The sequence below is a fragment of the Hoplias malabaricus genome, chromosome 1, assembly GCF_029633855.1.
Source record: "Hoplias malabaricus isolate fHopMal1 chromosome 1, fHopMal1.hap1, whole genome shotgun sequence".
Classification (NCBI taxonomy): Eukaryota; Metazoa; Chordata; class Actinopteri; order Characiformes; family Erythrinidae; genus Hoplias; species Hoplias malabaricus.
This window is the reverse complement of record NC_089800.1, coordinates 62,929,368-62,956,797: the sequence shown is the minus strand read 5'-3', so window position 1 is coordinate 62,956,797 and position 27,430 is coordinate 62,929,368. Positions and strand designations below refer to the sequence as shown.

Here is a 27,430-nt window from a genome sequence, read left to right as displayed (position 1 = left end):
ACATGTGGACAGTGCTGGGCCGCTACGTTTTTGACAGGGGTGGAACATTGACAGGGGACATGCTGACCTCTGCTGGTATCAACATGACAATTCCATATGTTTTCATTTTCCACTGTTTGTGCTGCTGCACTGTAGCCCACAGGACAGCAATTCGTGAGCCGATGAGTGTTATTAAGTCGCTATCCAAAAAGAAAAAAAGAAAACAAAATCCTTATTTCTTACATAGAACCCTACAGCTGTTTTCTACACAGTCTGAATATTATGAAGATTGGACCAGTAGAACTGCACCAAAACTGACTTGGATTAAAATATTTTCCATTACTTTTGCTTTTGCAAAATTTCAATTTGTTCTGTAAAGATTTTTTGGACAGTGACTGTTTTATAATTTATTTCATGATTTTGCATCAGGCAAGAGGTGTCCCACAACATAATTAAATGTTATAAATTATATATTGTTAATATTTGTCTAGTTAAAGTGCCTCAAAATGCCCACAATTTGGCTTTAGGTCAGCAATAGCTTGGAAATTGACCAAAGACACCAGAAATGCTGCTAATAGGACTGTGACTAGCCTTGAATACAAATGTTTTGTTTCACTGTGTGTGTGTGTGTGTGTGTGTGTGTTGGAGGTGGGAGGATGGGCTATTAGTTTATACCAAATTAATACTGTTCAAATTCTCTTATTTCTAAAGGTTTCATTAACTCTCCACCAAATAAAGACTATATTCTATTTAAACTGGCAATATTTACTTTTATATCTCTGAAGATGTTTTGCCTGTTTGCTTGTTTAATGTAACCAGAGCTCATTGCTCAGTTCAGTTTTATAAATGAAATGTTTTGTAGCCAAACGATCAATAATTTTAAAATAATTTGCAGTTATGAAAATTGTACATATATATGATGTTGATAAAGTATTGCTATTTTGCCACTATTAATAAAGAGACACACTACATAACCTGTAAATTCATGTACTTATACAAACTGTCATGCAGGGGTGCAACATTGAGCTAGTAAGGAAGACTTATAAAAATGTGTGAAGAGGATGGTTAACTACATACATTTTAATTGACACAATATGGTGACAGAAAATCAATACAATTCTTAATGGTTTATTATTTAGTAGTTAGATCAAACTGACTTTTAACATACATATATACATACATACATATTCACCCACTGTTAGGAAGTGGTGAGTCTCCAGTGTTTTAGCTGGTCACCCACAGGATTTATTAGCCAGGTTTACATTTACCCAGTTGGCTTGGCTTTTTAGTGATGGACAAGTATTGTATAATTAGTGAACTTTAACATTCATTTTTAATTTATCTTAAAGCTAAGGTAGGTGATTTCTCTTAAAAGTATTTCTTGAAATACTCTAACATCCTGATAGCAGCCAATACATTTTAAGATCTCATGACATAAAGAGAGTTGTTTTGTATATAAGCCAAAAAATAACAAAACCTGTACATATTTAATCCAATCATTTCTTTCCAAAGTGATTGAATGGTTTAACTGACAATTTACTTACCGGCCCAAAATCCACGCCCTTACACCGGACCTGAATGCGTTTGCGCATTTGCGGCGACATACATACATACAAAATGGCAGAGAAATAGATGACGGCATGCACTGGTAAACTACTAAAGAGATGAAAGTCAGTGGCAGAAGTGGTATTCGATAAAAATAAGTTGAATTAAGCCTCATAGCATGTTTTGACGAGGTACAGATTAAGCAAAGCCATAAGTAGCTAAAATAACATCAGTTCTATCTAAAGCAGAGCTGTACTTTCAAGTGTTTCAACTCTGACCTGCTGCTCTCAGCGCCTCCACAATACAAACCGCTGTAGGAGGGACTGTGACTGCATTGGCTGCAGCACTGAATGATAAACAGATAACTCTGGCTGTTCATTGGCTAAATAAAGGTGACGACCAATGAAAATGTATTCTCTGTTTAGGAGCCGTGGAGACAGGATGGTTGGCAACACTACGTGTGCGTATTCTGTCAAGAAATCAATACAGACTGATAGCAAATGGTTATCTGGAGACAGAGAACAACAGAGACTGTTGTTGAAAATGAAAGAATGGGGTGGGACTTTTTAGTAGGATTTCTTTCCAACCCCACCCACACTGGCTGGTTTCTACAAAATCACCTAGCCTAGCTTTAACTGAGCTATATAAAATGTCTTCATGTACAATGAAAAGTGGAAATAAATCATCATCATCATCATCATTTCTACTTCTCCATTTACACTTTTTTCATTTCGTGGTGTCACCAGGGCGAGCAAAGAAGCCCAGGCATCTCTGTTCCCTGCAACATCCACTAGCTCCTCCTGGGGTATCCCCAGGCTTTCCCTGGCCAGCCGGGAGATATAATCCCGGTTTACCCCAGGGCCTCCTTCCAGCTGGACGTGCCTGGTAAACCTCCAGTAGGAGGCATCAAGGAGAAATTCTCATCAGAGGCCCGAATCACCTCAACTGACTCCTCTCAACATGAAGGAGCAGCGACTCTGCTCCAAGCTCCTCCCTAATCACTGAGCTCCTCACCCGAACACGGAGAGGACGCCCAGCAACCCTTCGAAGAAAGCTCATTTTGGCTGCTTATATATATAAGCAGCCAAATATATATATGCTTATATATATATATGAGAATATAATTCTTTCGGTCGTTACCCAGAGCTCATGAACACAGGTGAGAGTGGGTACGTAGACTGACCGGTAAATTGAGAGCTTTGCTTTATGGCTCAGCTCTCTCTTCATCACAACGGTCCAGTACACTGATCGCATTACTGCCGACTGCACCTAACCTACGGTCAACCATACAATCCCTCTTCCCATTACTAGTGAACCCAAGATACTTGAACTCCTTGAACTCCTTCACTTGGGGTAGATTCTCACTCCCAACCTGAAGGGAGCATGCCATCTGTTTCTGGGAGATACCATGGCCTCAGATTTGAAAGTGCTGATCTGCATACCGACCGCTTCACACTCGGCTGCAAACTGCTCAAGTGAACGCTGGAGGCCTCCGTGCGAAGAAGCCAGAAGAACATTTTCCGCAAACAATTGAGATTCCACCTCCCAAACCCCATTCTCCATGGCCTCTCCATGCTCTGGATTTTGCTTCAGCAACTGCCACACCTGCAGCCCTTTTCACCTGCCGGTACCCATCTGCAGAGTCGGAAGTTCCCCAAGCCCGAAAAAAGATTAGTTTTTTCGCTTGACAGCTTCCCTCACCCCTGGTGTCCACCAACAGGGTTTTTGGGTTGCCACCATAACAAGCACCGACAAGTTTTTGACCACAGCAATATGCAGCCGCTTTCACAATGGAAGTCTGGAACAGGGTCCATTCAGACTCCATTCCCCCACCTCCTCCGGAACATGTGAGAAGTTCTCTCGGAGGTCAGAGTTGAAATCCATCCAGACAGAGCCCTCTGCCAGCATTTCCCAGCACACCCTCACTATACGTTTGATCTTACCAAGTCTGTCTGGCAGCTTTCCCCGTCATCGGATCAAACTCACCACCAGAAGGTGATCGGTTGACAGCTCAGCCCCTTTCTTTACCCGATGGTCTAAAACATATGGCCTCAGATCAGAGGACACGATCACAAGGTCGATCATTGACCTTTGGCCCAAGATGCTCTGGTATCAAGTACACTTATGAGCAGCCTTATGTTCGAACATGGTGTTTGTTATGGACAAACCATGACTAGCACACAAGTCCAATAAAATCACATTACTCTGGTTCAAATCAGGCAGGCTGCTCCTCCCAGTCACTGCTCTCCAGGTTTCCCAGTCATTGCCAACGTAAGCATTAAAGTCGGGTGCGGGTGGTGAGCACACATGATCCTCCCACGATTTCAGGCTGAGCCCGGCCGGGTTACGTGAGCTGCCCAGCCACCAGGTGCTCGCCGTCGGACACTACACCCAGGCCTGGCTCCAGGGGTAGGTCCCAATAACCCTCTCCTGAGCAGGGTACACTTTAATCCTTTTAAGATATTCATAAAGGTGCTTTTTGGATCATGTTTGTCTGGATCTTCACTCCAGACCTCTTCACCATGAGAGACCCTACTGGGAGCTAACAGCTCCAGACAACATAGCCCTGGAGGTCATGAGACCACACAAGCCCTTCTGCCACGACAAGGCCCCAATCCAGGAAAGGGTGGAAATAAATGAGAAAAAAATTTAAATGTACTATATTATTTGAAGGAAATACTGAATGGTTGCATGTTCCCAGGTGCTGTTAGACGAATTCATTTGTTGGCACAATATGCATATCTCAAAAACTGTGAAAAAAGAAAGAAATGTAAGATTAATAATATAAGTCAGATAGAAATATTGCTGCATTGCTCAGATGACATTTAGACCCTGGATGTACAGTTCTGTATTTTCAGACTTACAATGTTTTTATTCAGGTTTACAGCTTTAAATTTACCCTTGAAATTTGAGGGTGTTTACATGGAAGCAGCCTCTAGTGTTTACTTCGTAGGCTGTGATCAAATCAGTGCATTAGAGCACTACATAGTGTGTAAAAACGACTGTGTCACCAATAGAAGTGTACTCGACGTTGTATTGTGTGTGCGTGGTTTGGACCCAGCCCTTCTCCCCCTCGAGGTGCCGTGCTGCTGGATTTGTAAGTCACGTTCCTCGTCGCACGGCCTTTTCTTCCAGCCAATAAGAAGCCGCTGAGGACACGAGGGGCGGAGTCATGCAAGCTTAATGAAATGACGTACGGACTGTTTCTCCGGTAACGACAATCTAAGCAACTCGCAAAGGAGGAAGTATCGTCGTAAAGTCACGGGTCTGAAGAAGGTCGAGGAGCGCAGCGAAAACAAAACAAAACAGAACCGAGAACCACTTCAACAACGCAGTCTGCTCTTTCTGAAGGGACAGCGCCTAAAGGAGACCGCGGGTCCCGGTTAATGTGAGTGATCCTGTGGAGCGCGGGAGCTGTTGTTTATTTACTTTGCTGGTGTCTCGTGTTTGTGCCTGTGCGAGGTCTCGTGTCTGGCATCGTGTTGCGCTCCGCCACGGACTGTACGGTCACTGCCTGTTCATGACCAGACTTTTCGTGTGTATGACCTAATCTCATAATAACGACAATGTTTCCAGATTTCATAATTATAATTATAGTGGAATTTAAAAATTTGTCGTAATGTCTCGTCCCATCTCACCCTAATGAGGAGATCTTATTCTTTCGTGCTCATGATGGGATTGGGTTATGAGTCATCGCGTTAAAATGATCACTTACAATGAAGATGACTCTTACAAAGGGTTTTAAATGTGTGGCAGTGTTGATGGAAAATAGTAAGTTAAACTGTCAAAAGGGCAGAAGAGACTGGTTGTTTGGTAAATTAGCTCCAATTCATCTGTAATGTAAACGTCTGATCTTTCAGTACTGCACCACTCAGCTTCTTCTGATTATCACATTCATCAGATATTTGTACGTTTATAGATTACTGAACTGCTGTTTTAAAGTGTTTAACGACCTAATTATTAACCATTAATACATCTTACATAGGCCTCTGACATGCTTCTTTAGCTCAGTTGTTTTATTTCCTTTCTGTAAACCTTTTAGAAAAACGCCCGACGAATTTAAGGTGGAACTGGAATGTTAGAATAAGAACTAGGGTCATTTACCTATTAAAGTATTTTATGTGTAGGTTGTATCCACAGAAAATTAGCTCTGTAAGCCATTTTATGAGTAACATAATGGTTAATGTTTTACGTTCTGAAATGTTCCGCGGCCACTACAAACGGCCAGTTTAGATTCAACCCGTCAGCGATAGGTTACTGAAAAGTGATGCCGTTTATAACCGAAGCGAGGCAAATGTAGACTTCATTGACTATACGAATCCTTTCATATAACTTATGAACACACTCTTTGTTTTTGTTTTTTTTGTTTGTTTGTTTTTGTCATTCAGAAACAAATGTAAGTCTATGGGCTTCCTGCATTGTAACTGAAAACAGACAAAACTGACAAACTGGAGGTTCACAGAGGACACCGTGCCACAATGGCGAAGAAACACAAAATGTCCAAGTCAGAGCTGGAGAGAGACTCTGGGCTTTCAGGTTTGTAAACTGACCTTTTTTCTTTCTTAACATGGTTCTTGTTATTTTAATCCCACCAACTGTTTCAGGTTTATTGATTTACATTGCCAGTTTTTTTTGGTCAATTGGAGAAATACCCTTTAACTGTACTCATACAAATAAAACATAGGCTCCGGAACGGTGCTGCAGTCTGACTGCTGGCCATATCTCTCTTAAGGTTGGAGACCACCAAGTGGGATGTTAGGGTTAGGTTTAGCGTTAGGCATAGGTTCAGTGTTAGAATGTACCTCCCACTTGAAGCTGTACCTCTTAAATAGAGCTGTCTTTGGTTTGAAGTGATAGCCAGAGATCACCAGTTCAGTCACTGGTGGTCGCTCAGAGCACAATTGCCCTTGATGTCTGGCACGATAGGATGGCACCACTCTCCCCCTCCTCTCTGCTCCTGTTTGTAGCCGACACAGGTGTCTGTCTGTATAAATCAATCAATGCATTGATAAACTTAATTAAGATTTTCATCTTACATTAAAGGGACACTGCAAAGTGTCTGCCCAGTAGTTTAGATGTAAACAAAAACTTTGAGAGTGTTTTGTTGTACAGTACACATTACAGTAGAGAAACCTACAAACTCTGATTGCGTTACACATTGACAGTCATAGGAACCAGGTACAAATTCACCTCAAATATTACCATTTTATTTGGGTTGGTAGGATGGTCCCACTCTCCCCAGATCTCTCTGCTTGTGGTGTTATCTTTAACACAGCTGTGGGTCAGCTTATGTGAGAGACCTAGGCAGTTGGTGCTGCTCTATTGGGCTGTCCAATAATCCCACATTAGTAGCAGTAAGAAAATAAGAGGTGGTTGATATTGTATGTCTTGGAAAAAGCATGTGCATGTTCTCACTCACTCACCAAATGTTGGCGTCATCAGGTAATATGTGGGGAGTTCAGATATTTGCTATCAAAAAACAACCAGAGAACCTACACTTCTTCATTCATTTTTATATGTAAAAATGATAACGATAGTAACACCCTATTATGCCTTTCCTTTATTAATTAATTGATTTGATTATCTTAGTTTTGGTGTATTTTTAAGTGTTCATGTAATAACATTCTGTGAGGAAGCCTAGATATCTAGTTATCTAGATATCTATCACTATTCTTTTTAACAGTTCTGTATGGAGCATAGTTTAAATGTATTTAAAGGGTATTTATGGGATATAACCCAAGCCAAAATCTGAAAATAGAATATATTCACTGGTCAGATATAACTTATAACATTTTTAAAGCTGGTCTTGAATTTAATTGCTACCTTTTTTTGTCCCTTAATTTGATCTTTTTAGATGTGAGTTCTGGATATTTCAGTGCTGTGGACCAGTCAGAGTTTGAAGACATAAGATCCAGCAGTTCTTCAACAAAAAATAAACAGTCCGTTTCGCCAGTGCCTTTAGTTCCTGAATCGTTCCAAGATGTCTCAGCTATGGTCAAAATGAACAATACTTTTCTTAAGCAGGTAGGGTGACCAGACCATTCAGATTATTTTGAATTAAAAAGCACACACACCTTATAAGTCCAACAGCATCATAAACACACTGTTCAGGAGTCCCTCCTGTTTGCAAAAGAAAAAATCTGTGGTAGTCATCCTACATTTCTGTTTTAATACTCTTAATACTCATTATCCACATATAATACTAACACTATGAAATTTGTCATTACAGTATAATGACAATTGCTTGTGATTTCTTTCCCAGTCCAACCCCGTGAATCCAGCACTAAAAGCTTGGGGTTTCAACCCATCACTAGAAGTGATACCTCCGACCCCAGTGGTTCTCCTTCAGCCAATTATACCCAGCAGCAACTACACCTCCCAGAGTTCTACTAACCCAGAAAGACAATGCAAAAAATATATCCCTATCCTAAATTCATTTCTGAAAATTGCTCCCCACCCTGTTCATGAGGCCACAGTAGATGCTGTACAAAGATCTCTTCATAAGGGCAGTACAGACCACAGTCATGCTGGTAAACATCGCCATGGCCAGAAGCGATCTCAGGGTCTTTCTTTGAAGCAGGACATCTCTGAAGCTACCACGGTTGGAAGTCATTCTGCTGATTCTTGTGTTTATAATCATAGTTTTGTAAACATGCGTTCTTCACCAAAGCTTACTGACCTTCAGGAGCTTAATGCCTCCACTGCATTCCTCAACTGTACCGATTGTTATTCTCCATTGTCTGAAGGAAACCCCATATATGATTCCAGCGGTGAGGATGATAAGAGCATTCCAGCATCTCTGTCTCACAGCCCCAGCAAACGCAAGCGATTCTGCAACACGTATAACATTTTGAATCGGTCAGGATTACTGGGCATCACGATGCGCACAAAGGAGCTAATTCGCCAGAACAAACGCTCCCAGGCTCAGCTTCAGAAGCTACAGGCTCATACTGACCTCTTTTTGGAGGCCATGAGCAGCAGAGACCCTCACATCTGGGCCAAGCTGCAGCTCACTCTCAAGAGCCCGGGTTCAGAGGAGTCAAAGCAGGACACAGTGGGAAGCATGGACATAGATGGCACTGCAATTGGCTGCATGTAGTCAACCATGTACATGAATGTTGTCATATTTTCAAATAGTCCAGGATTGACTTGGGCAGGATTTTAGGCAATACAGTTAAATACAAATTTATATATAAAGCTTATACAAGGCCCTGAGTTTTAACTGCTGTTTGAAATAATTATAGTGTGTAATCAAATCTACTGCCCTTGTGTCTTAGATATATGGGTATATTCTGTACATTATATTTAATTCATTTTTGTCTAGGGCTAATCTGCTTTATCAGTGCTGTTCATATGGTGATCTTTCTATTTTTGTTTTTTTGTTTTTTTCTATAAAATTGTACATATAATAGATAACTGACTTATCCAACATGATTAGACTTTGACTTTCAAATGAAGGACATTATAGATTTTTTAAAAATGTATATGTTCCTTTTTGTATGGATTTTTGTTTTCATTAAGGGTTTTTTCATTTTCTGAAATCTACATCTGCAATTCTGCCTTAGAGTTTCCACCGCCTGCGGTCGTTTTTTCTATACTTCTTTGGGCATAAAGTAAGCCAAAAATCTGAACTAATTTAATATATGCCTTGATGACTTTTTGGGCATTTGTATGCCTGAATATAAGCACCTTAGTGATTATTAACTTATCAAGTAATTTCCAGTGCATTGTGATCTTTAGAACTCATCCCACAATTATAAATATGAACATGTTTATTATTGGCTGTTAATTTCAAGCGATAGAGCACTGAACAAAAGCCTTAGGCAGACTAAAATTAGTTTAAACTATGTTTACACAGTAAAACACAGTTCGGCCAGTACATTAAAATGAGAATGAGAACATAACAAACAGGACATTAAAACATTTTTTTACACTAAAGTATTTCAAAAGTTAGAACAGCAACAGAAGAACAACACAGGTATGTTACACTTATTCAGTGTTACTGAATACACTTGTAACATAAATGAGTTAAATTTCATTATTTAATGAAGGACTTATCACATGACCTAAGTACAGGATAGCTAAGTAAATGTTGAGCTTCCTCACAGAGATATTTGGAAGTGGTTAACACTCTGATGTGAAATCAGTATATCGGTTATTTGTTTATTTGTATTTGTTGTACTGTTAGAACTCTTCAAAAAAATAAAAATAAATGTTTACTGCCTAGACAAACATGTTTCTCTGAAGCCTAAGGCTTTTGTCCAGTACTGTATATAACACCTGGATTTACATAATAGGACACTGCACTATGCCAAAACAGTAGCACTTCTGTTCTGTTACAGCTCTTAATTTTGTGTGTAAATAATTGTTTCCTAATGTCACACTCTTTTAAGTGAATGAACTGAAGAGAGAAGTGTTTTGTGAATATATGAAGAGCATAAATAATATATATGGAAAGTTGTAAAGTATTTGTTTTCTAATGTTGCACTTGGCAGCACAGCATGTAGAGCCGTTCATGATTTCCAAGCAGAATATCCTTTCCCAGCATTCAGCAAAGGAAAACATCCTAGAACCATTTGTTGATGTACATATTGAATGCTTGATCAGTCCTTATTAAATACATATTTCTTGCATCAATATTATATTGTGGTGCTTGTTTCATTTTAAAGTATTGCTGGTCCCCGTGCTATTACCATATCCCAAGTCATGAATGTCAATGAGAGCTGAAAGGTTTACAGACAGTTGTAAATACTGTAGTGACTGGTCGAGGAAGTGATGCTCTGTGATGGACCAGTGTGTTACAAAGTGAATGAATGGAATAGTAGTATTTTGCTCTTTAACACTGATACCTTAAAAGTCCAAACCCCACACCTTGTCTTGCAAGTTTGGATGATACTAGTTCTTTATGTTTATAATGAAAGAAATTGTAGCTCTCAGAATTTATTCCCCCTTGTGGATGACAATTAATTTTAAGCCTTCAGCAGTTCTTGTGTGCAGAAGAATTATATATACACTTTTTGGTCAAACTATCAGCAACTATCATTGCCTTTATGTTGGACCTCCCTCCACCTTTATTCTGAAAGTCTGGCCTAATGGAAAATCAGAGCATCTGCCTAGAATTATGACATTTAGGTTTTCACATGCCCTTATCTTTTAATTATGAATATTCCCAAGGTTGTTGGGAGCAGACATGTTGATTCCATCTTTTATACTGAACTCGGATACCATCCAGGTTTATCTGAGTTGAGAGGGTGCTTTATGTGCTTTTCAATTTGAGATTGGAAAATCCTCACTACTAATTTGGGTACGTATTTCTTGTGCTTTTTAATCGTATTTCAAGTTTACTTGATATTTCTTATATTTTTCTTTAATTTAATCCATTGCTAAAGCCTACACTGTGGTCAGGAAGAGTTCAGCTTGATGCTTAAGCAGATCTTTTTCTTTTTTTTTTAACTGAAGGAAACTATGTTTGAATTCACATTTAAATAAAAAACCTTATTAGCAGGGGCAATTCCAAGATTTTTTTGAATGGGGTTACACAGGAAGGACAACTGTGAAATTTGAAAATTGAAACATCTAGGCATGATTTACAGGCTATTCACAGCACACATTCATTGGTGATGAGATCGAAAGTACTGTTGCCCAAAGGTGCTGTGGGACTGAAATAAATGTTACATAATCATATGTACATACTCACAAGGACATTATTGCAATGAATGGAATATCCCAAACTTTATTTAATTTCTATTAAAATGGGGATCATGCTCCTTCTAAATACAGATCCTTTATAAATCACAGTTTGATCCTAATCAGTTTTATTCAATGGTACATTTACATAAATAGTGTCATCATGAGTGTATCTACCCTATCAAAGACTAGAAAGAAACTTCTTCAAGTTAACAATAACCTACTCTCACTGCAATTAATCCCAAACTGTTTGTTACAAAACAATCTAATAAACTAACAGCATGAGATTTAATTCTAACATCAAGCTGTGAACCTTGAGTGTAAAAGCTGTATTTAGACTTAGGTATATTTATAGAGATGAAACAGAAGCAGCACATGGTTTTAAAGAACAAAGAGATGGAACATAAAATACTTAAATACAATTTTACTCAGGGCGGCACGGTGGTGCAGCAGGTAGTGTCGCAGTCACACAGCTCCAGGGGCCTGGAGGTTGTGGGTTCGAGGTTGTGGGGAGTTGGTGTGTGTTTTCCCCGTGTCCGTGTGGGTTTCCTCCGGGTGCTCCAGTTTCCTTCCACAGTCCAAAAACACACGTTGGTTGGTGGATTGGCGACTTAAAATTGTCCATAGGCGTGAATGTGTGTCTGTGTTGCCCTGTGAAGAACTGGCGCCTCCTCCAGGGTGTGTTTCCGCCTTGCGCCCAATGATTCCAGGTAGGCTCTAGACCCACCGCGACCCTGAACTGGATAAGTGGTTACAGATAATGAATTAATTTTACTCAGAAGGCCTAATACTGAAGGGAAGTATTGAGTGAACGTTGCCTTCAAACTTTTGACCATATAGTACATTCCAAAATCAGCACTAAATCCAACAGGCTTAAATCCAGTGTCACATTGTCCCCAACTGCTTTTTTAGGGGTCAAAACATGCGCATCAAAAACAGATGAGAAAAAAAATCGGGGTACTTCTGACTAATAACATTTCTACAGCAGATGTAGTGCCTATAGCCCTTTGAGATGTTGGTACAGATTACAAAACGGCAGTAACAGCAGAGGACTTTGAATTCAGACCTTGGATCCAGGTTCCAGGCCAGGATTTTAAAATGACCAGCTGGTGTGACACTACACCTGGCCAGTCAGGTACATTAGCAGTTGCAGCTAAAATTTAAAAAACCCAAACTCAAGATGCAGAGTTGAAGACCACTGCTTTGAACTATGTAGCTTCTAACATAGGAATGATTTGTCATAAAAATTATAAAGGCATACTACACTGTATTTACTACAACAGTAATAAACATTACTGTTGGGAAAAAAAATACATTTATCTCCAAAAGGATAACTTTACCTAAACTTAACCTTCTTCACATGGAGTTAATGGAACATGATTTTTCTCAGGTCCTTTTTAATTGTCTATTCCTTTCTGAACATTAGCACAATGTAAACAGCAGCTGAGATTTTCAAACTATGCCCAAATAAAAGAGATATTAATATTTAGATAGCAAGAAAATTGTATTGCTTGCTGTGTTTCTCAAATAAAAGCAGAGTGGAGAGATCACTATCTTATAGATAGAACAGAAAAGGGTGAAATGCCTTTTTAACAGAGCAGTGCTTAGGGAAACAGATTTGCAGCTCCTGAACATTTAATGACCCAGACTTAAACATGCCACTGAGATTTGATCGTGTTAGGATGTAAATGGGGAGCTGGGAAGCACTGAGATGAAACGATTATCCAGAGGTGAAGCAGGCAAAGGAAACTGGCGGCCAGGTTACCAAGTGACCTGTAAGCTTTAAGAAAGAGACATGCACTTAGAATAATTAAAACCTAGTTATTAACATTGGCCCTGGATCACTGCAGTGTTGCACAACAGTTACGTGTGTCATATTTGTGAAGCCCATTAATACTACTTGGTCAAAGGCACAGCCACATACTAATAGGCACTGATTACAAGTGCACTATCTTTTTGGGCAAGTAATGGATCTAAAGAAGGAAGGGGCTAAGCAGGACAAATCTGAAGGATACAGGTAAAAAAACACACATTAAGGCATACTGGCATGCAGTTAGGTCTTATACATACAAATTGTGGCTAATGCAATCAAACCCTCACAGCAAATTTCTAACATCTATGGTAGCCTTCCCAAAAGTGTACAAGCTGTTACTGCAGCAAAATGGGGACACATCCCTTAGGTAATACTTTGATCAGCACATGTCTGAATATATATATATATATATATATATATATATATATATATATATATATATATATATATATATATAACTAAATTAGAATTGTAAGGGTTCTGATGGTGTGATTGTCTACTGTATTGGAAGGACAAAGTTTGGGCCATTTTTAACACCAGCCAATTATATTTCACTTTCGCTCTTATGTGTGAGTGCTGCTTCAAATGTGTGATATTGGGTTATAAGAACAGTTATGTCATGTTAAGAGGTGTTTGACTGTCAAGTGACAGGCTTTAAAAAATATTTGAACCTGATTAACTGCACTTATTAATGAATGACCTGAACTGGACAAGGATTTTTTTTAATCATAATTAGGTTTCGGATACAGTATTGTTCCCTGTTAGACTATGTAGTGCAATGAGAGAGTGATATAATGGTGGTCTTTTATTTAGCAGGCCAGTTGTGTAATCACTGTGTTGTAACCTATGCTAGAGAAGTGGTATCATACACACTGTCCTGTATATTTGTGCTGATTTTTTTTTACCAATCAAGAAAACATTTCTTAAGCTGATCCAACCTACGGCCTAATTCAAGGCATGTGATGTAATCACCATATATTCAGCTTTGATACCCCACATACGTACACTGACAGGTGTATGAGCTCATCTCAATGACTAAGTTGACCTGTATAACAATGATATAATGCCATGACCTAGCAGATCCTTTAGAAGGACAAATGTAATACAAGTTTTTCATCTCAATGGTGTTTTTTCAGTGATATCACAACAGGTCAGTCATGTTTATGCTCGTGGTATCTCTGCCAGTTTCCTGGTGTGGTCTCCACAGTCTGTACAGGCAAGAACAGGCCCAGAATCCAGCAGGAACCAAACACGTCGCTCAAATTGGAACGCCATGTTCCTCGACTCTCCACCAGCTGCCCTTTCTGCAGCTGGCACCAGGTCTGTCCACGGGCCACTAGCAAAACCTGCTGGCAGCAGAAACCAGCACTGACCAGCCCAATGCCCAGCCAAACATAGAGCATCAGGACCAAGAAGAACTGAAGGCCTGAGATAGTACCTACAAGGGAAAATGGAAAAAAGAGAGAGAATTTCCATGAGATGAAATTTAATGAATAAAGAATGAATTTTTCTACTCTGGACGATGGTTTATAATGTCAACAACAACAGAGGCAGCTATTCTTCTCACTGCTATTGCCACATCAAAGCCAACCTAAATAATTCTTACAACATTATGGCAAATAAATTAAATGTAATTGACTTGCATTGGGCTGTGAAACTGTGCACTCTGGAGTGATGTAGCTACATCTAATAATATTGGGATGAGTGGGAATGTTGAGATCCAGAAATAGTTAACTAACATCAGTAGCTCACCTCAGCAATGTTCTCAATGCTGGATGCCAAAAATCCTTACATAAATGCTACAAAATCTAATGTAACACCTTCCAGAAGAACAAAATCGGTTAATTCAGCAATGATGGGCAAACTACTGATTAATGTCATCATTTCAGAAGAAAATTAGTGTATATTTTGGCCCAATATTTAGCCATACATTTTTTAGAGGATAGGTTCACTGTCAGAAAAACTACACTGTGGTGGCACACTCAAGGGCACATATTTGTACCTTTAATTAGGGAACATAATTGTACCTTAATCTATTGTAGATAAATTAAGCAATTGTAGATTTTAAAATTGTGTTGATTTCATACGCCCAAATTTATCCCCTGGACTTATAATATGTTCTATTAATTTACACAGTTCTATAATGAAATATTACAAACATTTATCTCTCTTTCATGAGAGGAGAATGTAATGTACCTTTATGGAACAAAACTGGACTCTAAAGGCACTGTTGGACCTTAAAAGATACATTACACTTTGTACCTTTAGCGACCAATAATGTACCTCAACTGTACCATTTTTTTCTGAGAGTGTAGAAGTGTGATGTGACTAGATCTCTAGGTAGTTAACCCTTCATTTGGGTCTAAAGTGTAAGTCGCCTGTGGAATGAATCATTAATTAAAACATATATCTGTTTCATTTGACAGATAAAACACATGGAAATTTATACATTTTAAATAATGAATATTAAGGCAATTGTTAGGAATTAGGCAGCCTAGGTATTGTAGCATAACAATACATTAATGTGGCAAAATTTGGACACCAAACATCTTTGCTGAGGGACTAAATTTTAATAAGGAGGTAAACCTGTCCTTTTACATGAGAATGAGCCATAGCTTTAAGTGCCCAGGAGTGAAGAGCAAGGACTCCAAGCTCTGGATTTTAGCCATTTTCACTTGGTTCTCTTTGGTTGTTCTCTGTATAATTTCTCCACACACACTGTTTTTGTTTTGTATCATTTAATTTAATCTTTGTGTTCTCACATAAACACGGGTCCCACGCTGTAATTGGTAATACTCAGACAAGGAAGTGGGACAACTGTAAAGAATCTGCAATCTACATAAGACATGGCACAAAATCAGAATGACTCTTTTTACCCCATGTTTACTGACTCAGTCAAAGCACATCAAATGACCAGATTTGTCTTTTTTCAGTTTGTGGGTTGGTAGGCTCTCCAGAACCCAACTTCATGTGGGTTCTTTAATCATAGCCCAACTTTAAAATGTATTGTATAATTTGTATTTGTATATGTCTTATAAAGAATGTTAATAATGAGTTTACTGGGTGACAAGGTGAGCCCATAGGTAAATGTTTAGCACATTTGGACAATAATGTCCAGTTGTATTCTACACTACACTACACTAAAACTGCTCTTTGTAAAGATGTGGAGGGAAAGATAAGGTAACCAACCTACCAAGAAAGAAGTATCCAGTAGAAAGGGGCAGGAGTGTCAGGAACGTCAAGGGGTTTTCGAAGGAAATGGAGTACTCCACAGTGAGATATGCCACCCCAAGCACCAGAGAGTACAGACAGGTGCAGGAGGTGTAGATGCTGAACATAATGAAGTAGCGCATGTTCCTGTTCCCGATGCAGTTCCCAGTGAAGAAACAGTGGTGGTCCCGTTTCATAATCACTTTCTTACATAGTTTGCAGAAGTGCCGGCCATTGAGGAGGTAGTGTGCGTCCACTCTGTCCGGACAATCTGGTGAACAGACTGGAATAATGTTCTCGTTGACACTCTCTGCTGGGAACCATATTGTCATAGTGTAATTACCAAGAGCGTTTACCATAAGGAAGAGGAAGATTGCTGTGGGGAGCAACATGATGGGACTCAGAGTAAAACCTGAAGTTTGGAAAATAGTGGGGATGAACAGCAAGAAATGGAGGACAACAGTGACTGCTGTAGCAATGTAGAAGTAGGCTGGTGCAATGGCATTGAGCATTCGCAGTTTCAGCATCCTGACCAACATCCCTGTGTTTAGCTGCAACAAAAGAAGGTAGTTTAAATGAAAATATTCCATAAAGGTTGATTAAAATGTATAATTGAATTACAGACTGAGGATGTTTATCTTAAAGGTGGAGTAGGTACTTTTGTAGAAACCAGGCTTGTTTTTAAAAATATTATACTAAAATAATCCCATTCCTACCTTCAAGCCTCCTTCCAAAGCCACACCCCAAGACACAGGAGCACATTGCCTGGCTACAGCTGGAAGAGCCCACCTGAGAGATTATTTGAGAGAAGTATTCTGCCATGTTTTTCATTCAGTCTTAATAAAATGTCTGAGTGGTTTACGGTCTTGTGGCTACCATATATAATGATTTTTTCCCCCAGAATTAGCATCAGAACAGTTACTGATTACTACTGGGATGTAAATTATTTCAAAATACAGAATTAAAATTATTGTAAATAAATTACCTACTCCAGCTTTAAAGGGCTCATAAATGGAAGAGTTTGATGTATGTAGGCACACACTGTTAAAGTTTCAAAATGCACCGTTCACTCCCTAATAATAACTTTTTTTTCATCATATAATTTACATATATTATATAACAATTAGCAATTTATTTTGCTTCACCCCGTTCTCCACATTTAGTCTTTTTAATTTTTGTTTAAAGAAGGCACATTAAGCAGCTATCTAATAGAATAGAGTTATTTTACATTATGCCTCTAAATGGAAACGTAACATAAACAGTTTAATTTTATTGGATAAAGAGAGGTTTGAAAATGATGATACAAATGTCATAAGTGGACAATAGGGGAAAATATCATACAGTACAAAATAGTACCTTTAAATGCATTTGCCCGTTTATTCAGTGAGAGTTAAATTTAACCCTGAAGATTTTAATCTCGTAACAGGCTGCAAAATAATAGCAATTTACGATATGAATGTTATCAAATACATAAAAGGATTATCAGGATTATAAATACAGTAATTGGTATTACTACATAAATCAACAGCTACGGCCTGAGAATATGCTGCATGTCTGGCACATTGAGATACAACAGCAAATCAGTGTGTTAATGGACACAGACACGAAGTGAGGATCTGAAGCATCTGAAATTTTAACCTGCTTTATGTCAACCAACAGCTTCAGTAGTATCTGTCTCCCTCTCTCTCTCACACACGCCCACACACGCACAGCTTCCATTAACGCTGCGTATATTCCATTATAACGAGGACCGTTTGCATTTACCTGAGCCGCGTTACATCCGAGGACCTGTTTTCATCCCTGACTCGTTACACCTCATTCAGGAAACACTGCTGCCAAGACGGTGTTTGCATCCTTCATGCCATGTTTCCGCGGTCTATAGATAGTGTAGCACCTCCTGTTGGTGCGGCAACCCTTTCTGGAGGAAACATAAAGATTAACGATAAATATATGTTTAGATTTATATAGGGAACCATGTCTCTGTTATTGTGTGTGGACTTTCTAATACTCATCCAGTCTCAGTGTATGTTTGGGCATTTTCCATAACCGGTTTTGAGGGGGGATTTGGTCTCAAATGAAATGCTGTTCATAATAATTTGTGAGAGGTTTATGTTATTTACATTCATGTGCTGCATTACACGCGTGATAACTCTTTTCACCGACAGATGGCATTGCATTTTAACAGCATCCCAAAGACATGTTTTCAACGTCTCTTGCATCCCCTTTAGTGATGTGCAATCTGGATCTATTCAGTGAGTCAGATCAATTAGCTCAACTCATAAAGAGTCGACTCTTTCTGTTGAACAGCTCGTTATCCCCCCAAAAATCAGTAATTACATAATATATAATTGCTGCGAAATCCCAGCAAAGAACAGCTACAATCAGGATTTGCTCTGCTTTGGTTTTGACCAGAATTACAAGCCAGCATAGACCAGAATCGAATTTATTCAGACATAGCATCTGATCCAATCAGCTTAATCAATTGGCATTCTGTTGGCTTTTGTAGTGTCCCCCTCTGTTCATTGATAAGACCCTAAAAACTTCTCTCTGGTCATTTAAATCCGAGATTTAGAAGATATTTCCAAGAAAATAAAACACCTAGCATCTTAAAATGTATTTATATTTAACTGCCGTCATTCACAATGCATCTATGAATATGAAACTATCACCATTTACTTATGCACCCTGGTTGAATCAGTCCCTTTAAGACTGCAGAGTTTCAGTTGCAGTTTCAAAGCAGAAATGTTCAGCCTTGGCTTTGACTCTTTATTTCAATAATGAACAAGATATCAGTGTTAAAAACCCCTCACTGGAGGGTGTCTTCAAAAAATAAATATTGTGATGAATAAGTCAAATTCACTGGATGAATTATGAGAGGTCACATAAAACGCAGTTTATATACAAGTATGTCACCTAAACATTAACACTCAGAACTAACAAGACACATTTGGCAGAATTAAGAAAACAATTCTTATTCTTCACTAGAACAGATAATGAGGGGGTGGAGCCTTTTACTAAGAGACAAAGGAGTAGGGCCCTAGAACAAACCAAAAAAATAATGAGGAATGTTCACCTGCAGCATCATGATTTATTTAATTTGGGTTTTATTATTATTTTCAATATAACTGGTTCCTCCATGCAGGGATTATTGGTGGGACACAGGTTGGATGCCTGTAATAAATAAATGTGGGCAGCTCACTCTCATATGAGCTCAGGGCCATATTGGTGTGTCTTATTTTAGAAAGATTGTTTTTTCTGTATCTAACACAGATGGGTGCTGTTTAATCCGTCCTGGTTCCATCACTGACCCTGCAGGGCGTCCATATTTGGGACCAATATTTAACATGTGGGAAAAAAAAACATCCTGATACCAAGCTGGACTGCCCACGTGGGCCCCACAATGGTGTAATGCCTAAATAATTGTTTTACATTTCAGATATAAACTCTGTCTGTGCCAGTCTTACCGTCTCCCCAAGGCGCAGAGTGGTAGCACACTGAACAAATCAGAGGGGAAACACCGACACGGTCTCTTAGCCTCTGCATTGGGGGTGAGTTTGTAGATGATCCCTAAACAGATGGGCGCTCCCCTTCTTTCTTGGCGCTGATGCAGACAGCCAGAAGCATCCGGACGTAGCCTCCACTACAGAAAATACTGATGAGGTGAGCCATGCTGTTATTATTCAGGATCATAAACTGGGCTGTTCTACTCGAGGTAGGGGGCTTAAATTTCAGTTCCGTCTGAGACGACTAACCAGGCTACGTTCTCGTTAAAATGTAGTTGAAGTGTTTTTTGGAAGTGGGCGTATTTGGCAGTTGTGTTGTGATAGATGCTGCAGCAGCATGAGCCTTTATGGATAAGTGAGAAAAACGCAGCCAATAACGTCGCCTGTCGGACTGGAATTGTAGACGAGTGTACACGTGTATACGAACTAAAAGGATATTGTATTTGAGATAATTTAATGTTTAATTGATTTAGACATTGGCTGGCAACTCTATGACTCCCCTTATTATTATTATTATTATTATTATTATTAGTAGTAGTAGTAGTAGCCTGCTCTGTGCTTTATGGCCCCGGTGTCTTGCATATTCAGATTCAGTTCTCGCTCTTTTCACTCCTTTATTGTACGCGAAACAAGGGAGAGTGAAGAGTTGAGTGTCCCTAGAGAGTGTGATTGGTCTACAGAGATTTTCATCAGGGCGAGATTGGTGAAACGTGGGGCTTAGCACAGTTCTGTGGATCTGAATGCTCTATTGGCCTACATTCAGCTTTTCTGAGATGTCCATTTGTCAACAAAGCTCTTATAGAAACATTAAAAAGCTGTGCTGAAAATCATCTCAACGCAGCAGAATCTTCTGGCATATACTAACACCCCCTCCCCCAACTGTGTTGATAATCTGGATAGATCTGTCCTGGTGTTTGTTTTGTAATAACAGTTAAATCTAAATAAGTTCTATAAAGGTAGTCCTCCACAAGGACACTTAAAAAAGTTAATTGTTCTCTGATAAGTTCAGGCTATAGTTTGTAGTTTATTTTAGTGTATATATTTATTTATGATGTAAAGAAATAGTGAGAATGTGACAATTTTACTTAAAGAGCCCATCTCCTATGTGGGCATTTTAAGTAAAGTAAACTTGTGACATTAATGAACATTAATTCCCCATATCTGTGACAGTTCTTTGTCCATGACCTTTACATATGGCAAACCTTTTGTTATCCTTTATTATTTATAAAGCTGGTTTTGTTACTGGGCTTCAACCTCAGTTCTAACTGCCTGCTCTGTTTTGTCATTTCAAAAGCAGTCCATGCCAAAACACTTGCTGTAACATCAGCATGAGCGAGTAGCACAAATATGCTGTAGCCTGAATAAATGGATGCATGCAGATAAATTCAGACAGTGAATTCAAAATGGTATTTTTACAACTTATTGCTGTCCAAATAAAAAAAGCATAGGCTATTTCTGAAGAATGGAATAATACAATACTCCAGAATGACTTGTAGCTTAAAAAAGCCACCGTACACAAATTCAAAGGTTTTGTCTTCTCATATACAGTTACGATTAGGCAGATACATATGATTTTTTTCCATATCTGAGTGCATTATATTTGAAATGCAAATTTGAAATAGCGAGGAAAATGAGTTTTCCATTATATGGGCACTTTGATAATTACCAAGCTGGATATTGTCTCCTGGACAAACTCATAATTTTACTTTTTAATGGACAAAAAAGCTTGTATGCCAAGATTTCGTACATTTTGTGGGCGGCAGGGGCGGCATTTCGTACATTTTGTGGCGGCATGGGTGGCACGGTGGCGCAGCATGTAGCGTAGCAGTCACACAGCTCCAGGGACCTGAAGGTTGTGGGTTCGATTCCCGCTCCGGGTGACTGTCTGTGAGGAGTTTGGTGTGTTCTCCCAGTGTCCATGTGGGTTTCCTCTGGGTGCTCCGGTTTCCTCCCAAAAACACACATTGGTAGGTGGATTGGTGAATCAAAAGTGTCCATAAGTGTGAGTGTGTAAGTGAATGTGTGTGTGTTGCCCTGTCAAGGACTGGCACCCCCTCCAGTGTGTATTCCTGCCTTGCACATAATGATTCCAGGTAGGCTCTGGACCCACCGCGACACTGAACTGGATAAGCAGTTACAGATAATGAATGAATGAATGAATGAAAGTATATGTGTGTGTTCTTGTTCTGTAGGCTATCAATGTGTGCAATTGAACTAAAAATAGATTAGATTGATTGTACAAATTCAGTGATTAAATAAAGATAACGTCATAAAAATATATGACATTTAAAACAGAACAAAGGTTAATTTGCATGTCATGTTTTAATTACGGTGATATTTAGTAATGTCTGCTATCAGCATAATTCAGTTTAAGGGACAAAAATATCATTATATTGGTTTCAGATGGGAATGAGGTATGTGTATAAAGCTTGTTTAATGAGACATTAATCCTTGTGCTCATGGTCTGAAAATGATGTATTATAGCTTAACTAGTTACACACTTCCTATGCTCTAAGAAGTGGAAATGTTGCAGAAAGCCTGGGTAAACTGAGTGATTTATAAATGCAAGTTTCACAAACTGTTAAATGCCAGTGCTACAATGTGGTGTGGATCTCAATGAAAATTATGAATGTGACAACAACACTTGCTCTTAATAGAAATCACTTGCATAGTTTATGCCAGGTTGACATTTACTCACATGCATGATCAACAAGGTGTCTGTAAAGGCTTGAGTATAGCCTTTTTAAAATGTCATTGCACTTATATCAGAATTCTCATAGTGCTTTTTAATTGGGCCATCATGAATAAAGCATTAGAATGCACACCTGCCATGCTCTGATGTCTTTAGCTCTTCACCTCAGCCCCAGTTTTTTTATTATTATTATTAACATTGGAGAAATGTTACCAGGACCTCACATCTATTAACACTGTCCCAGATGTTTCTCAAGTACACACACAAAAGCCTGGCATTTGATTTGGACTGAATTTGGTACCAGTCCACATTTATTTTTCATGTGCTAATGGTATACTATGACAGAAGATTGTTCTTCTCATTGTTTTGTCCAGAAATCCATAATATAAAACACATCACTGAAACTTCAGTTTATGTTATTTTGGGAAGGATGCAATTTCCACAGACCCACTTGGATATCTTACATTTTATAATTTATGTATCTAATTTGAGGATAAACAGCCATTTATCTTCTCATATCCTAGCAACAAGCATACAATATGTGATTTCTCCTTTCTCAACCCTAGCTAAGATTAGAGGATCAAATTGTTGTCACAGTTGGTGTATTGTGCTGAATACACAACACAGAGAGAGAGAGAGAGAGAGAGAGAGAGAGGGAGACTGAGACGGAGACACTGGCTTGATTGATATTTTCATGTGGAAGTGCTAGGACGTTCCTGTTACTGGTGGAGGAGGTTTTGGAATGGCCAACTGGGGGCTCATGAGCTCTGATGGGTGAGTCATGTGTCATGGGTGATGATTTACAGAAATGCTTACTTATTTGCTGTTTCATACTGTGCCCAATAGATTGTGTGCAATCTCTGCCATCTCTTCCTGGAGTGATGCAATTTAGCAGTAATAGAAAATGCTAATGTACTGTATTTTGCATTAGATCAGACATAAACATAGAGGGCAGGGCATATAGAAGTTAACACAGCACTGACAATTACAAATACTCATCTAAGTCCAATGATATACTTTTATTATGGTCCTTAAATGAATAGTTCATTAAAAAATAGAATGTACACAATTATACCAGGTGTAGTCAGTTTCCCAAGATGGTGTTCTTAGTTTGCGTCTGTAATTTTTCAGTGAAGCTATGAGACAGTATAATCTGAAAGAGTATTTTTTTAGCTGAATTCTCCTCCTAGCTTGACTAGAAGCAAATTTTCTGACACCAAAACACTATTGTCGTACTTCTGTGCTTGTGTCTTCATCCTGTATCTCTAATCATGCCCCACACCTGTCATGTGACTGAGCTCAAAGACGTTTCCTAAGTTTTTAACCGTGTCTTTGTCTCATGCCGGGTGGGGCGTTTTGTTCTATTTCTGTTTGCATATGTGTAACCGTTGGGTTTGTTCCTGGGATCTACTTTCATGTTCACATTTTTATTTAATAAAAATCCATTTCAGCACATGCATCTGCCTATTCATGTCTTCACCAACCTTAGAAATATATTAACAAAATTGTGGGGAAACTTACACATTAAATCTACAGGAGCCTTCATGACATTCCAGTCATTCTAAATCCATAGCCCCCCATATTTTTTGTAATGTCTATGGGAATGTTTAACCATTCATTCAGAAGAGCATTTGTGAGGTCAGAAGCTGTCAAGTTCTTCACACCAAACTCACCTAACTATGCCTTTATGGACCTTGCTTTGTGCACTGGGGCACAGTAATTCTGGAACAGAAAAAGGCCTTGTCCCACGAAGTTGAAAGCATACAATTTTCCAATTTTCCTTGTATTTGTCATATACTTGTCCACTGCACTGTTAGATAGAGACATTTGATTCATCACTAAATAGAACATGTTCCACTGCTCACGAGTCCAGTGATGGCATTCTCTACACCACTCCGTCTGACACTTGGCATTGTGCTTTGTAATGTAAGGCTTGCATGCAGCTGCTCAACCATGGAAACCCATGCCATGATGCTACTGAGTTTTTGTGTTTATATTAAGCAGTGAGTCAGCAGGGACTTGTCAAACTTTCTGTACTGTGCCATTCAGCCCTCAATTACCTCACTTTGAAACTTTATGTGGTCTGCCAATTTGTTCCTGAAATGCTGTGGTTCCTAAAGGCTTCCAATTTTTAATAATACCTCTAGCATTTAATCATGGAATATATAGGGATATAGGGAAGTAGGGATTAAATTTCTCAGCTGCTATGATGGATTTAGCTGGTCAGATGTGTCATGCTTTTGTCACTTGACGAGGAGCTGTTCTATTGTGGTGTTTGTTATTCAGACAAGGACCAGAATTTAGGGATCCTCTTTTTATAAAAAGGCCAATTCTGGGAAAAATCATGAGGAGCAGAGTGTTCTGGAGCTCTATCCTGTGCAAATATTGTCAATTGTCAATTGACCTGTGGTTGGTGGTTCTTGTGAGACACAATAACCTCTTGCTTCAGTCTCTTTCTCCTCATCCTCCACTTCAACTGTAGAAACAACCCTGAAACAGATATTACATTTAGCAAAAATTCTGGCTCATTGTTAAACTGAAAAAAAAAAACAGCAAAAAAAAAGTGTTTTTGAAGTGTATTTTCTTGATTTCAAATAAGGTTTAATAAACACTTGCACTGGAAATATTTTTAAATAAAGTGTGGGCCAAAGCCTTTTAACAACTTAACGATTGCTTTGGAGAACAGCAGAAATGGTTACATGTGGCATGGTGTGGAAATATCATAATTTGACTTGTTCAGTGGCCATCGAGGGTTTTTTTTTTTTGCCTGAAAAAGTCTGAAGAATCACTGAGAAAGAAATTTCATGTACTGACATTGCAACCATGGCCTATCCTATAACTGTGTCACACCAAATTTCAGTGAGCTCTTTATGATGACGCATTTTTCACAGATGTTTGTAGTGGCAGATTCATACCGTCTCAAAATTTTAACATTGTTTATGGTATTACTGTGTCTGTGTGGGTGTGTGCACAGTCGGGCTGTGCTGAGCCTCATATCTGTGAGCAGAAAATCGAGTGAAGGGATTTTGTGCTAGGCAGTATCAGAACAACAGTACACACTGGCATACATGTTGACGATAAAAACCCAAGTTTGAGAGAGCAGATTTCAGCGACTGGTGCTGGAAGAACAGAATAAAATGTGAAAATAAGCAAAATAAGGTTTTACACTGTTAAGAAGCATAGGTGGCCAATTAACAGGCACTTACGATTTAGCACAGCACAACAGATGCTTGTGTTTTTTCCCCACCCATTTTCAGTATGACATCAGCAGTCAGTGAGCTCCCACAGTGCCCCCTCCCTGTGGGTCACATAAATGCCTTGTACTTCACTTAGACACAAAACATAAATTTGACACACCACATGTCATCATTTTGAAATAGAATAATTTTAGATACCATCCACATTTTTAAATACCGCAGTGTACAGTATTACCTTTATAACGCCCAACAATATAAGTCCATATATTTTTTTCCTGACACATGAGCTATAGTTAGAATAAAGTAAAATTGTCAGAATTACTGTATAAACCACATTTATTTTAGCTGACTGCTATTATATTCCACAGCTCCAAGCTTCATCAAGTTTACATCATATGATTTTACTGAAGGAAAAAAAAAAACAGAATATGTAAAACCTATTTACTGAAATTCTGAGATGATTATACCTTTAGAGGGCTGCAGTAGCATTTGTTTATTTAAGCTTGAGTTGTTCCTTCATTTAAGATGTAACTCTGCTACTCTGCTTCATATGTGTTTGAATCAGCTCCATATGTGTTGGAACATTTTAGGAATTTATGAACCTAGTGGTGCCACACTTAAAGCCTTGCATGAATTTCAAAGAGCATCAACAAACATTCCAAGGTGAAATGTTGTGTGTTTGGCATCTCCATGCAACAGATGCATGAATATTTGATGGCGCTCTTGGCTGGGATTGAAAAGTGATACATCCCTCTGCAGTAGAACCACAGCATGTCATGATTTCTCCTCAGAAGCTGTAGGAGGGTGGGGAGGGCATGAGCTGAGGTGGTCTCTGCACTGAACTCATTCATTGTGTGGAGAGCACTCACTTCAATCAGCTGGGTCTCTTGTCACCTATAGAGCTGCCCTTCCACAGTAACACTTGGTGAAAACTGTACTCTATCTTTTCTGTCACTATTCTCATAGATAAGAAGAACCATCTTTTCATTTTATCATACAGTCATTTCCAAAAGATAAAATGTAAAATAAAATAAAAGGATTAAATAAAAGAGCAAAAGACTCTATAAGTCTTATTATCCAATACGTTTTCTTACTGCAGGGATACTAATGACCTCCTTCTGTCCGAACTGTGCTGAGTTACGATATAAAGCATCTTCCGCATGCACGACTGAATACTTACTAATGCAATATTTACTGATGCTGCTAATGTAAATGTGATGTATACACATCATATAGTGTTGTCACTGTCCAATGAAAAACATATATCTCCCAAAAAAAGCAACTTTACAGAAGGGAAAAACCTTGCTTTTCATTGGATTTCAATGTAAAAAATATTTGATTTCAAGTAATTTTGGAGCATTGCTATTGGTCCATTGATCAATTTGAAAGCTACATTGTTGCTATGTTCAAATAATGTTGTAAACTAAAAATCCACTAACTAACATCCTCTCTTACAGCTTTTATGTTATAAAATAGTTGTGTTTAATGATGTGATTATTTTATTTTTATTTTTTATGATTACTTGATCATCTTCAGTTGGGTCTTTTACATTAATCCCCAGACAGAGACCACACACAGGCTGAGCAGGGCACTTAAGCTCTGACCTCCCTGTCAGAATGACAAGTTTATAAAGAGAAAAGCACAAGGCCACATAGCTGACAGATTGGAAGCTTTTGGCAACATACATTTCAGACACATTATTGTCAACTCAGCTATTTATAAAAGCCATAGGGAAAAAGCAGTTCATTCGTGTGTATGAATATGTATTTATGACTGTGGTGTTTATGAGTTTGCTTTTAAGCAT

The 27,430-nt window shown here is 38.7% G+C and overlaps 3 protein-coding genes across 3 annotated transcripts in view; 2 read left to right on the top strand and 1 right to left on the bottom strand.

The window, feature by feature from the left end:
- Nucleotides 1-4,764: 4,764 nt before the first annotated feature.
- On the top strand, nucleotides 4,765-10,129 carry cipca (CLOCK-interacting pacemaker a). The gene is made up of 4 exons (XM_066681150.1): nucleotides 4,765-4,912; nucleotides 5,913-6,060; nucleotides 7,379-7,548; nucleotides 7,787-10,129. The coding sequence occupies exons 2-4, from the start codon at nucleotides 6,003-6,005 to the stop codon at nucleotides 8,621-8,623; spliced, it is 1,065 nt and encodes a 354-aa protein (XP_066537247.1). The 5' UTR covers nucleotides 4,765-4,912; nucleotides 5,913-6,002; the 3' UTR covers nucleotides 8,624-10,129.
- Nucleotides 10,130-13,516: 3,387 nt separating this feature from the next.
- On the bottom strand, nucleotides 13,517-18,106 carry zdhhc22 (zinc finger DHHC-type palmitoyltransferase 22). Its single transcript, XM_066641825.1, has 3 exons — nucleotides 17,999-18,106; nucleotides 16,218-16,785; nucleotides 13,517-14,462 (listed from the first exon to the last, which is right to left on the bottom strand). The coding sequence occupies exons 2-3, from the start codon at nucleotides 16,771-16,773 to the stop codon at nucleotides 14,176-14,178; spliced, it is 843 nt and encodes a 280-aa protein (XP_066497922.1). The 5' UTR covers nucleotides 16,774-16,785; nucleotides 17,999-18,106; the 3' UTR covers nucleotides 13,517-14,175.
- A 1,734-nt stretch (nucleotides 18,107-19,840) lies between these two features.
- tmem63c (transmembrane protein 63C) overlaps nucleotides 19,841-27,430 on the top strand; it is a 50,691-nt gene continuing 43,101 nt past the window's right edge. Inside the window, exon 1 of the mRNA XM_066681138.1 lies at nucleotides 19,841-19,894. The gene's annotated coding sequence lies outside the window, so the exon portion shown is untranslated. The remainder of the gene's footprint in view (nucleotides 19,895-27,430) is intronic.